General features: G+C 45.0%; 1 protein-coding gene across 1 annotated transcript; it reads left to right on the forward strand.

Annotated features, from left to right (window-relative positions):
• Positions 1–565: 565 nt before the first annotated feature.
• On the forward strand, positions 566–4,431 carry LOC311124284 (uncharacterized protein; the record flags this gene model as incomplete). The annotated part of the gene is made up of 2 exons (XM_084198452.1): positions 566–1,003; positions 3,632–4,431. The coding sequence occupies exons 1-2, from the start codon at positions 652–654 to the stop codon at positions 4,429–4,431; spliced, it is 1,152 nt and encodes a 383-aa protein (XP_084054578.1). The 5' UTR covers positions 566–651.
• Positions 4,432–14,207: the final 9,776 nt, after the last annotated feature.

Consider the following 14,207-nt stretch of genomic DNA (forward strand, 5'->3'; position numbering starts at 1 on the left):
AATGAATGATATATACCCATTTGATTCTTGAAGAATATAATTTATAAATGCCTCATGAGCTTAGTTCAACTGTCGTACCCCGTCAGCACCCAAAATATAAGCTTGTTTTATACCAATGTTTGTAAACAAAGTAAATGTAAACAAACACTGTAAAACCTTAAAACATGGTTAAAACCAATCATTGTGATATCATGGATGGTCAATCCTTGCATCTGTCTATGAATTTGAGTGGTTCCATTTCTCCAGGGTTGTCCCTGAGCTTTTCACCGAAACAGTGTCGGGGAACTTGTTTTTGCTGCTGATTGCCCCTTTTAAGGTACCATTCCATTGGTTCCAAAAGGAGAGAATAATATATTTATAAGTATTGGACATAAACAATAATAAATAAACTCAACTGCGTTACCCACTCCAGCCAGCAGATGGCGATGTGCGTCTTTCAGGCGATGCTGTCAGAGTGTGACGTATAATCTAGTGGACGGAACGCTTCTTCAACAACAGCTAGTCAGCCACCTCGGTAGCTTGTTAGCTTCAAGCTCTTAGACGTTTTCGTGTATATTATCCAGTGTGTTTTAAAAGCACTCCTGTCACCTTATGTCGTATAGCTAGCTAGTTACCCCTTGAATGTAATATTTATGTTGCTATAGCTAGCTAATGCTAACATCCCCGACCATGAGCTCACTAAGCTACTATCCTCCTGCTAAACAAGAGGAGGTCTGCTGGACGGAGAAAGAGGGTCTTTGGCTGAACATTGTCGTGAAAGAGGAGAAGGATGAGGAGGATGTCACAGTAAAACAAGAAGTAGAGGGTGAAGCTGTTACCGTGAAAGAAGAAGTGAAAGAAGTTACAGTGAAAGAAGAGGAAGAAGCGTTAAGAGTGAAAAGAGAAGAGAATATTACCGTGAAAGAAGAGGATGCCGTTTTTGGAGTGAAGAGGGAGGGAGAGATAACTGTCACATTGAAGGAGGAGGAGGAGGAGGAAGAGACTGAAGGTCTAATTAACACCAGTAAGTGCTGTCTTAAAAATAGTATCACTAACTGTTGTTGAACTGAGACGTGGTTTTAAAACGGCATTCAACTGAAGTGATACATGTGATTATGTTATTTTTTAATGTAGAAATTGTAAAAACTATATTAAGTAGCCTAATAATGGACTGAAGGAGCTGTTTGAACCAGAATCTGGGCTTACAGGAGACGTTCAATATGGAGATCCTCCTTTTCAAGCTTAATAATGTCAAAATACGTTCTGGACTAAGCAAAGAATGGAGTTTCGCTGAGCAACTATGATCAGTACTGCTGTCCCACCGGTATGTACTCCCAAAAAAAGGTTTAAATAAAAAGTTACAAGCAACCAAAATAATACCTTAAATACATTGTCTGGAAATAAGTGTTGTTTTTGAGCCCCTAATCCACCTCTTCTGCACCCAGGAGGATCCAATTGAGATCTTCCCTGTATGTAGCCTCTGCTTCCAGGCTGATGAGGTGAAAGCCTGGTGGACACTTTACTCAGTACTTTGTTGAAGCACCTTTGGCAGCGATTACAGCCTCAAGTCTTCTTGGGTATGACGCTACAAGCTTGGCACACCTGTATTTGGGGAGTTTCTCCCATTCTTCTCTGCAGATCCTCTCAAGCTCTGTCAGGTTGGATGGGGAGTGTCGCTGCACAGCTATTTTCAGGTCTCTCCAGAGATATTAGATCGGGTTCAAGTCCGGGCTCTGGCTGGGCCACTCAAGGACATTCAGAGACTTGTCCCAAAGCCACTCCTGCGTTGTCTTGGCTGTGTGCTTAGGGTCGTTGTCCTGCTGGAAGGTGAACCTTTGCCCCAGTCTGAGGTCCTGAGCGCTCTAGAGAAGGTTTTCATCGAGGATCTCTCTGTACTTTGCTCTGTTCATCTTTCCCTCGATCCTGATAGTCTCCCAGTCCCTGCCGCTGAAAAACATCCCCACAGCATGATACTGCCACCACCAAGTTTCGCCGTAGGAATGGTGCCAGGTTTCCTCCAGACATGACACTTGGCATTCAGGCCAAAGAGTTCAATCTTGTTTCTCATAGTCTGAGAGTCCTTAAGGTGCCTTTTGGCAAACTCCAAGCGGGCTGTCATGTGCCTTTGACTGAGGAGTGGCTTCTGTCTGGCCACTCTACCGCAAAGGCCTGATTGGTGGAATGCTGCAGAGATGGTTGTCCTTCTGGAAGGTTCTTCCATCTCCACAGAGGAGCTCAGTCAGAGTGACCATCGGGTTCTTGGTCACCTCCCTGACCAAGGCCCTTCTTCCCCGATTGCTCAGTTTGGCCAGGCGGCCAGCTCTAGGAAGAGTCTTGGTGGTTCCAAACTTCTTCCATTTAAGAATGATGGAGGCCACTCTGTTCTTGGGGACCTTCAATGCTGCAGACATTTTTTGGTAACCTTCCCCAGATCTGTGCCTTGACATTATCCTGTCTCGGAGCTCTACGGACAATTCCTTCGACCTCATGGCTTGGTTTTTGCTCTGACATGCACTGTCAACTGTGGGATCTTATATAGACAGGATGTGTGCCTTTCCAAATCATGTCAAATCAATGGAATTTACCACAGGTGGACTCCAATCAAGTTGTAGAAACATCTCAAGGATGATCAATGGAAGCAGGATGCACCTGAGCTCAATTTCGAGTCTCATAGAAAGGGTCTGAATACTTATGTAAATAAGGTATCTCTGTTTTTTTTTGTTTTTTTATAAGTTTGCAAAACCTTCTAACAACCTGTTTTTGCTTTGTCATTATGGGATATTGTGTTTAGATTTATCAGAATAAACAAATCAAAAAATGCATTTTAAAATAAGGCTGTAACAAAATGTGGAAAAAGTCAAGGGGTCTGAATACTTTCCGAATGCACTGTATTATTATCAGCCTAAAAACATGACATTATCTATTATTATAGAGCTCTGATCAGCCTATAAACATGACATTATCTATTATTATAGAGCTCTGATCAGCCTATAAACATGACATTATCTATTATTATAGAGCTCTGATCAGCCTATAAACATGACATTATCTATTATTATAGAGCTCTGATCAGCTTATAAACATGATCTATTATTATAGAGCTCTGCTCAGCCTATAAACATGACATTATCTATTATTATAGAGCTCTGCTCAGCCTATAAACATGACATTATATATTATTATAGAGCTCTGATCAGCCTATAAACATGACATTATCTATTATTATAGAGCTCTGCTCAGCCTAAAAACATGACATTATCTATTATTATAGAGCTCTGCTCAGCCTAAAAACATGACATTATCTATTATTATAGAGCTCTGCTCAGCCTAAAAACATGACATTATCTATTATTATAGAGCTCTGCTCAGCCTATAAACATGATCTATTATTATAGAGCTCTGCTCAGCCTAAAAACATGACATTATCTATTATTATAGAGCTCTGATCAGCCTAAAACATGACATTCCATGAGAGCAAGATTAGATTTGAAGCTCTACATCATCTCAAGTTTATTTTTTATTGTGTTGTGAAGACTGACCTCAGGCTATTGTGGGATATAGTCTGGATTAAACCTCATAGGAAGACGGTTTTATCATGTGGAGGTTTCATTCAGGTCGCTGTTTAGCTAAATGATATGTCTGTCTTTGGCAGGAGAGAGACCAGACTCTCACTCTGACAGCGGGAAGAGTCCTTCAGGGGAACCAGACCCAGAGACGGCCAAACCAGAGAGACGACATCAGTGCTCCCACTGTGAAAAGAGTTTTACTCATTTAGGGAGTCTGAAAATGCACGAGAGAATACATACAGGAGAAAGGCCTTACCACTGCTCCCACTGTGGAAAGAGTTTTACTCAGTTAGGGGCCCTGGTTGGGCATGAGAGAACACACACAGGAGAGAAGCCTTATCACTGTTCCCACTGTGGAAAGAGTTTTACTCATTTAGGGAGTGTGAAAATGCACGAGAGAATACATACAGGAGAAAAGCCTTACCACTGCTCCCACTGTGGAAAGAGTTTTACTCAGTTAGGGGCCCTGGTTGGGCATGAGAGAACACACACAGGAGAGAAGCCTTATCACTGTTCCCACTGTGGAAAGAGTTTTATGTGGTATGGGAGCCTGAATGAGCATGAGAGGACACACACAGGAGAAAAGCCCTACCAATGTTCCCAGTGTGAAAAGAGTTTTACCCATCAAGGGAGCCTGAAAGTGCATGAAAGAATACACACAGGAGAAAAGCCCTACCAATGTTCCCAGTGTGAAAAGAGTTTTACCCGATCATGGGGCCTGAAAAAGCATGAGAGAACACACACAGGAGAAAAGCCCTACCAACATACTAAAACACAGGAGGAGAAGACATACCACTGCTCTCATTGTGGAAATACATTTTCCCAGTCAGAGGACCTGAAATCCCATGAGAGAATAGAGAGGCTGTGTTCTGACTTATGTTTTTGATAAAAAAAATGCTAGCTAGTTTCGTCAACAACAACAACAGCTAGTCAGCCACTTTGGTAGCTTGCTAGACAACATAGCCAAAACATTATAGCTCTTGGGATTATTTCGGTGTATATTACTCACTGTGTTTAAGAAAATATATGTTGTATAGATAGTTCCCCCATTTATTTAATATGTAAGTTACTAATCAGCTGGCTGAATAGCTAGAATAGCCTACCACTAGGCTAGTAGCTCATCTTAACTAGCTAACATCCTCCTATCTGGCTAAGGAACACTAGGCTAATGCTAACAAGCTAGCTAACATCCTCCTATCTGGCTAAGTAACACTAGGCTAATGCTAACAAGCTAGCTAACATCCTCCTATCTGGCTAAGGAACACTAGGCTAATGCTAACAAGCTAGCTAACATCCTCCTATCTGGCTAAGTAACACTAGGCTAATGCTAACAAGCTAGCTAACATCCTCCTATCTGGCTAAGTAACACTAGGCTAATGCTAACAAGCTAGCTAACATCCTCCTATCTGGCTAAGTAACACTAGGCTAATGCTAACAAGCTAGCGAACATCCTCCTATCTGGCTAAGGAACACTAGGCTAATGCTAACTAGCTAGCTAACATCCTCCTATCTGGCTAAGGAACACTAGGCTAATGCTAACAAGCTAGCTAACATCCTCCTATCTGGCTAAGTAACACTAGGCTAATGCTAACAAGCTAGCTAACATCCTCCTATCTGGCTAAGTAACACTAGGCTAATGCTAACAAGCTAGCTAACATCCTCCTATCTGGCTAAGTAACACTAGGCTAATGCTAACAAGCTAGCTAACATCCTCCTATCTGGCTAAGTAACACTAGGCTAATGCTAACATCCTCCTATCTGGCTAAGTAACACTAGGCTAATGCTAACTAGCTAGCTAACATCCTCCTATCTGGCTAAGTAACACTAGGCTAATGCTAACAAGCTAGCTAACATCCTCCTATCTGGCTAAGTAACACTAGGCTAATGCTAACAAGCTAGCTAACATCCTCCTATCTGGCTAAGTAACACTAGGCTAATGCTAACTAGCTAGCTAACATCCTCCTATCTGGCTAAGTAACACTAGGCTAATGCTAACTAGCTAGCTAACATCCTCCTATCTGGCTAAGTAACACTAGGCTAATGCTAACTAGCTAGCGAACATCCTCCTATCTGGCTAAGTAACACTAGGCTAATGCTAACATCCTCCTATCTGGCTAAGTAACACTAGGCTAATGCTAACTAGCTAGCGAACATCCTCCTATCTGGCTAAGTAACACTAGGCTAATGCTAACTAGCTAGCGAACATCCTCCTATCTGGCTAAGTAACACTAGGCTAATGCTAACAAGCTAGCTAACATCCTCCTATCTGGCTAAGTAACACTAGGCTAATGCTAACAAGCTAGCTAACATCCTCCTATCTGGCTAAGTAACACTAGGCTAATGCTAACTAGCTAGCTAACATCCTCCTATCTGGCTAAGTAACACTAGGCTAATGCTAACTAGCTAGCTAACATCCTCCTATCTGGCTAAGTAACACTAGGCTAATGCTAACTAGCTAGCGAACATCCTCCTATCTGGCTAAGTAACACTAGGCTAATGCTAACATCCTCCTATCTGGCTAAGTAACACTAGGCTAATGCTAACTAGCTAGCGAACATCCTCCTATCTGGCTAAGTAACACTAGGCTAATGCTAACTAGCTAGCGAACATCCTCCTATCTGGCTAAGTAACACTAGGCTAATGCTAACAAGATAGCTAACATCCTCCTATCTGGCTAAGTAACACTAGGCTAATGCTAACTAGCTAGCGAACATCCTCCTATCTGGCTAAGTAACACTAGGCTAATGCTAACTAGCTAGCTAACATCCCCGACCATGAGCTCACTAAGATACTCCCCTCCTGCTAAAGAAGAGGAGGTCTGCTGGACGGAGAAAGAGGGTCTGTGGCTGAACATTGTTGTGAAAGAGGAGAAGGAAGAGGAGGATGTCACAGTAAAGAAAGAAGATGAGGAAGTTACAGTGAAAGAAGAAGAAGAAGAGAGAGAGGAGGATGCCGTTCTTGGAGTGAAGGAGGAGGGAGAGATAACTGTCATGTTGGAAGAGGAGAAGGAAACAGTACTTACTTGAGGGAGTGTGCTATTGGCATGCTGACTGCAGGAATGTCCACCAGAGCTGTTGCCAGAGAATTTAATGTCAATTTCTCTACCATAAGCCGATCCCACAGACCACGTGTAACCACACCAGCCCAGGACATCCACATCCGGCTTGTTCACTTAAGGGATCGTCTGAGATCAGCCGCCCGAACAGCTGATGAAACTGAGGAGTATTTCTGTCTGTAATAAAGTCCTTTTGTGTGGAAAAAACTAATTCTGATTGGCTAGGCCTGACTCCCCAGTGGGTGGACCTATGCCCTCCCAGGCCCACCCATAGCTGCACCCCTCCCCAGTGGGTGGACCTATGCCCTCCCAGGCCCACCCATAGCTGCACCCCTCCCCAGTGGGTGGACCTATGCCCTCCCAGGCCCACCCATAGCTGCACCCCTCCCCAGTGGGTGGACCTATGCCCTCCCAGGCCCACCCATAGCTGCACCCCTCCCCAGTGGGTGGACCTATGCCCTCCCAGGCCCACCCATAGCTGCACCCCTCCCCAGTGGGTGGACCTATGCCCTCCCAGGCCCACCCATAGCTGCACCCCTCCCCAGTGGGTGGACCTATGCCCTCCCAGGCCCACCCATAGCTGCACCCCTCCCCAGTGGGTGGACCTATGCCCTCCCAGGCCCACCCATAGCTGCACCCCTCCCCAGTGGGTGGACCTATGCCCTCCCAGGCCCACCCATAGCTGCACCCCTCCCCAGTGGGTGGACCTATGCCCTCCCAGGCCCACCCATAGCTGCACCCCTCCCCAGTGGGTGGACCTATGCCCTCCCAGGCCCACCCATAGCTGCACCCCTCCCCAGTGGGTGGACCTATGCCCTCCCAGGCCCACCCATAGCTGCACCCCTCCCCAGTGGGTGGACCTATGCCCTCCCAGGCCCACCCATAGCTGCACCCCTCCCCAGTGGGTGGACCTATGCCCTCCCAGGCCCACCCATAGCTGCACCCCTCCCCAGTGGGTGGACCTATGCCCTCCCAGGCCCACCCATAGCTGCACCCCTCCCCAGTGGGTGGACCTATGCCCTCCCAGGCCCACCCATAGCTGCACCCCTCCCCAGTGGGTGGACCTATGCCCTCCCAGGCCCACCCATAGCTGCACCCCTCCCCAGTGGGTGGACCTATGCCCTCCCAGGCCCACCCATAGCTGCACCCCTCCCCAGTGGGTGGACCTATGCCCTCCCAGGCCCACCCATAGCTGCACCCCTCCCCAGTGGGTGGACCTATGCCCTCCCAGGCCCACCCATAGCTGCACCCCTCCCCAGTGGGTGGACCTATGCCCTCCCAGGCCCACCCATAGCTGCACCCCTCCCCAGTGGGTGGACCTATGCCCTCCCAGGCCCACCCATAGCTGCACCCCTCCCCAGTGGGTGGACCTATGCCCTCCCAGGCCCACCCATAGCTGCACCCCTCCCCAGTGGGTGGACCTATGCCCTCCCAGGCCCACCCATAGCTGCGCCCCTCCCCAGTGGGTGGACCTATGCCCTCCCAGGCCCACCCATAGCTGCACCCCTCCCCAGTGGGTGGACCTATGCCCTCCCAGGCCCACCCATAGCTGCACCCCTCCCCAGTCATGTGAAATCCATAGATTAGGGCCTTATTCATTTATTTACATTGACTGATTTCCTTATATATATATTAACTGTAACTCAGTAAAATCTTTGAAATTATTGCATGTTGCATTTATATTTTTGTTCAGTATACTTTTTATGAGAAAATGTGCAAGAATTGAAGGTGCCAACAAATGTTATAGTCATCATAAGAGTATTTTGCTGTCATATACAAACAAACCTGCTCCTCCTCGATTAACTTCACTCTTTTCAGCTTCTGCCCACCATTTAATAACACAACCACACCACAGATAGAACAATGAGCCAGATATTTCACCTGATGTATAAATGTTAAGCATCCGGTTGGCGTTTCCACTCACTACCAAATATGGTGATGAGAGGAAGCCCAGTGGCGGGAGAAGATGGAGATCGAGTGAGACATTCTGCACATTTTCTCCTCGATTAAACATTTAATCTCAATACAGTTTTATGTTTCCAAAACTTGAATCTATAATAAACACAGTGGTCTAGGTTTTGTAGACTTTACCCTTTGCCACTGTAAAAAAAAAAAAAAGGGCGAATTGCCTGCCGTTCTGTACTTTTTGGACTCTGATCTGGATTATTGACCTCTGCCTGCCCTAACACTGCCTGCCGTTCTGTACTTTTTGGACTCTGATCTGGATTATTGACCTCTGCCTGCCCTGAGACTGCCTGCCGTTCTGTACTTTTTGGACTCTGATCTGGATTACTGATCTCTGCCTGCCCTGAGACAGCCTGCCGTTCTGTACTTTTTGGACTCTGATCTGGATTACTGATCTCTGCCTGCCCTTGACCTGTTGTTTACCTGCCCCCTGATTTTGTAATAACCTTTTGTTACTTCGACAATGTCAACATCTGGGTCTTCTCCTGAAACGTGATACAGTGAATGGGAGTATATTTAGGTGGTTTAAATCATTAACTTTCCTGCTAACCTTCTAAAAGTTGACAGTGCCAAAATCTTGCCAATGCATTCATTATTCTACTAACTATGACTGAGTGTGAGACATGTTTTCCATAATGTACAGTACCAGTCAAAAGTACCCAAGAAGACTTGAGGCTGTAATCGCTGCCAAAGGTGCTTCAACAAAGTACTGAGTAAAGGGTCTGAATGCTTATGTACATTTCATATTTCACTTTGTATTTTTTATACATTTGCCAAAAATTCTAAAAACCAGTTTTTGCTTTGTCGTTATGGGGTATTGTGTGTGTGTGTGTGTTTATTGATGAGGGATAAAAACAATTTAATCCATTTTAGAACAAGGCTGTAACGTAACAATGTGGAAAAGTGAAGGGGTCTGAATACTTTCCGACTGCACTGTATATGAAGTGCCATGGAGGGCACAATATTACAATGTTGCAGTCCAGAAAAGAGAGCTTTACCATCTCTGCCAAAAGCCTGGGCCTCTGATGGAGATTGTAGAACCATAGGCTCCTCTGGACCGTAAACCCTCCCAGAACCCATAGGCTCCTCTGGACCGTACCTCTCCCAGAACCCATAGGCTCCTCTGGACCGTAAACCCTCCCAGAACCCATAGGCTCCTCTGGACCGTAACTCTCCCAGAACCCATAGGCTCCTCTGGACCGTACCTCTCCCAGAACCCATAGGCTCCTCTGGACCTTACCTCTCCCAGAACCCATAGGCTCCTCTGGACCGTACCTCTCCCAGAACCCATAGGCTCCTCTGGACCGTACCTCTCCCAGAACCCATAGGCTCCTCTGGACCGTACCTCTCCCAGAACCCATAGGCTCCTCTGGACCGTACCTCTCCCAGAAGCCCATAGGCTCCTCTGGACCGTACCTCTCCCAGAACCCATAGGCTCCTCTGGACCGTACCCCTCCCAGAACCCATAGGCTCCTCTGGACCGTACCTCTCCCAGAACCCATAGGCTCCTCTGGACCATACCTCTCCCAGAACCCATAGGCTCCTCTGGACCGTAAACCCTCCCAGAACCCATAGGCTCCTCTGGACCGTACCTCTCCCAGAACCCCATAGGCTCCTCTGGACCGTACCTCTCCCAGAACCCATAGGCTCCTCTGGACCGTAAACCCTCCCAGTCCACCAGGTACTGGAGCCGACTCCCACGAATCGAAAAGATCCCACCCTGCTCACCAATGTAGCTGACCAATGTAGAGAGAGACAAGTGCCTTAGCAGAATGCAATCTAAAATGTGTGTGTGGTCCAGAGATGAGAACTTTTCCAATCTATGGCAACAGCCTGGGCTCCTGACAGGGACAATAGACATGTTCCCCACTGCATGTTACAACAGTAAAATAATCTGTTCCTTGTTCAACTGATTCTACATTGAATTTAGTCTTTGAGATGCTCAGACAAGCACGTGTATCTGTAGTGGGTGTTCTTCAACTCTAAAATGCACTACACTGTGTAAGACAAAACCCACAACGAAAAGACAACAGGCGAATGAATGCATGCAGTGCATTCACAATGTATTCAGACCCCTTGACTTTTTCCACATTTTGTTACGTTACAGCCTTATTCTAAAGTGGATTACATGTATGTTTTTCCTCATCAATCTACACCCAATAACCCATAATGCCAAAAGCGAAAACAGGTTTTTAGAAATGTTTGCAAATGTATAAAAAAAAAAAAAAAAACGAAATACAGTATCAGTCAAAAGTTTGGACACAACTACTCATTCAAGTGTTTTTTTTTTTTTTTAAACTATGTTCTACGTTGTAGAATAATAGTGAAGACATCAAAACTATGAAATAAGCACAAAAAGTCAAGGGGTCTGAATACTTTCCAAAATGCACTGTATGTGGTCCCAATGTCTAAATAGTGACAGCAGGGAGAGTTCAAACTGCAGTAGGATGGTTCTCCTCACAGTGAGTGAATCAGACCATGCTTGGTGAATCTCTGGGAGCAGGACACAGAAGAGCTGAATAGATCATGTGAGCGAGAAGAATTCATAAAATAAATCATCACAGCAAAGGATTGTAATTTGTGAGCTAGAAAATGTACGTCCTGCCAGTCTGAGGCAGGTTCTGCAATCATCTTACTTCTACTATTGACAGGGATAATGTGGCATTTTGTTATTTGTCAGTATAAATGAAATTAGTGGTTCATGCCTTGATGACTGTATTAGCTTCAGATTACTTGTCCTATAGATGTTTGTAGTCTTAAATTATTACTTGGAATAAACGGATAGCTTGTCCTGTAATGACATGCGACTGTAGCTAGTGATACATATATCTGCTTCTGCTAGCTAGCAGCAGATCTACTTGTTGTAACTAGCTAGGTAATATCGCTTACCCAGAAGTAGAATTCTCGCAAAAGTTGTCACTTCCCGTTTTTTTTTTTTACTTCTGGGGGCAACAATTGTGATTTCCGTTGTGTGAAGGAAGCGAAGTCTTCCCCCCTCGCAAAAAGGAAACTCTCGGCCGAATCCCTCCCTTCCACTAATTTCACCTGTTTATGATCTGTGTGGACAGACGCACACCGCAGCTATTTCAAATCTTAGCAGTCCATTCCATCCTGTTGTTTAAGCCCACTGCAACAGTTGTGCTTAAAATGTTGACTGGCAATGGGGATGTTTTAGCATGCTTAGCAACTGGCTATGGCAAAAGGTTTTAATATATATGAAGCGATGTATGTAGAAAAGTTATTCAAGCAACCTTTTTAAGCGAGCGGTTGATTGGACTGGCAGTGGACGAAGTGCACACTGTTGTTCACCGGTTAGTCTATATTTCAGTCTACATGTTCAGATGAACTCCTGGCTAGCTATTGCCGCTAGCTAGCTGTATAAATCATCCTACTTTACTATCAACTGGCCAGCTGCAGCTATCATTCATCCTACTTTACTATCAACTGGCCAGCTGTATCATTCATCCTACTTTACTATCAACTGGCTAGCTGTATCTTTCATCCTACTTTACTATCAACTGGCTAGCTGTATCATTCATCCTACTTTGCTATCAACTGGTTAGCTGTATCATTCATCCTACTTTACTATCAACTGGCTAGCTGTATCATTCATCCTACTTTACTATCAACTGGCCAGCTGTATCAAATCATCCTACTTTACTATCAACTGGCTAGCTGTATCATTCATCCTACTTTACTATCAACTGGCCAGCTGTATCATTCATCCTACTTTACTATCAACTGGCTAGCTGTATCATTCATCCTACTTTACTATCAACTGGCCAGCTGTATCATTCATCCTACTTTACTATCAACTGGCTAGCTGTATCATTCATCCTACTTTACTATCAACTGGCTAGCTGTATCTATCATTCATCCTACTTTACTATCAACTGGCCAGCTGCATCTATCATTCATCCTACTTTACTATCAACTGGCCAGCTGCATCTATCATTCATCCTACTTTACTATCAACTGGCCAACTGCATCTATCATTCATCCTACTTTACTATCAACTGGCCAGCTGCATCTATCATTCATCCTACTTTACTATCAACTGGCCAGCTGCATCTATCATTCATCCTACTTTACTATCAACTGGCCAACTGCATCTATCATTCATCCTACTTTACTATCAACTGGCCAGTTGCATCTATCATTCATCCTACTTCACTATCAACTGGCCAGCTGCATCTATCATTCATCCTACTTTACTATCAACTGGCCAGCTGCATCTATCATTCATCCTACTTTACTATCAACTGGCCAACTGCATCTATCATTCATCCTACTTCACTATCAACTGGCCAGCTGCATCTATCATTCATCCTACTTTACTATCAACTGGCTAGCTGTATCATTCATCCTACTTTACTATCAACTGGCCAGCTGTATCATTCATCCTACTTTACTATCAACTGGCTAGCTGTATCATTCATCCTACTTTACTATCAACTGGCTAGCTGTATCTATCATTCATCCTACTTTACTATCAACTGGCCAGCTGCATCTATCATTCATCCTACTTTACTATCAACTGGCCAGCTGCATCTATCATTCATCCTACTTTACTATCAACTGGCCAACTGCATCTATCATTCATCCTACTTTACTATCAACTGGCCAGTTGCATCTATCATTCATCCTACTTCACTATCAACTGGCCAGCTGCATCTATCATTCATCCTACTTTACTATCAACTGGCCAGCTGCATCTATCATTCATCCTACTTTACTATCAACTGGCTAGCTGTATCTATCATTCATCCTACTTTACTATCAACTGGCCAACTGTATCTATCATTCATCCTACTTCACTATCAACTGGCCAGCTGCATCTATCATTCATCCTACTTTACTATCAACTGGCCAGCTGCATCTATCATTCATCCTACTTTACTATCAACTGGCCAACTGTATCTATCATTCATCCTACTTCACTATCAACTGGCCAACTGCATCTATCATTCATCCTACTTTACTATCAACTGGCCAGCTGTATCATTCATCCTACTTGGCCTGGCACAGCGACCGCAGCACCTGGACACATACAGCCACTGTAAACTATTGAGATGCCCCCCTACAGTAGACTAACTTGTTATGAGTCCTGTGTAGGACACAGGGAAGGGTGTGTTCAGTGTTACTCTCCCTCAGGATGAGGAGACCAAGGAGCTCCTGTCACTGATGACTCCACTGTCTGGTGAAGAAACAGAGCCGCTTGGTGACAGATTGGATCTTCCTCAAGAGGTCAAAGGGCAGGCTGCACCATCCCAGGCTGCTTCAGTGACCCAGAAATCAGGAGCTGACCTCTTGGATAGAGAGAGATAGCAGGAACATAATCAAACCAGACTCAGAGCTGGATAGGTAAGAGATAGCAGGAACATAATCAAACCAGACTCAGAGCTGGATAGGTAAGAGATAGCAGGAACATAATCAAACCAGACTCAGAGCTGGATAGGTAAGAGATAGCAGGAACATAATCAAACCAGACTCAGCGCTGGATAGGTAAGAGATAGCAGGAACATAATCAAACCAGACTCAGCGCTGGATAGGTAAGAGATAACAGGAACATAATCAAACCAGAACTCAGAGCTGGATAGGTAAGAGATAGCAGGAACATAATCAAACCAGACTCAGAGCTG

The sequence above is a fragment of the Coregonus lavaretus genome (assembly GCF_964263955.1).
Source record: "Coregonus lavaretus genome assembly, contig: HAP1_SCAFFOLD_69, whole genome shotgun sequence".
Lineage (NCBI taxonomy): Eukaryota > Metazoa > Chordata > Actinopteri > Salmoniformes > Salmonidae > Coregonus > Coregonus lavaretus.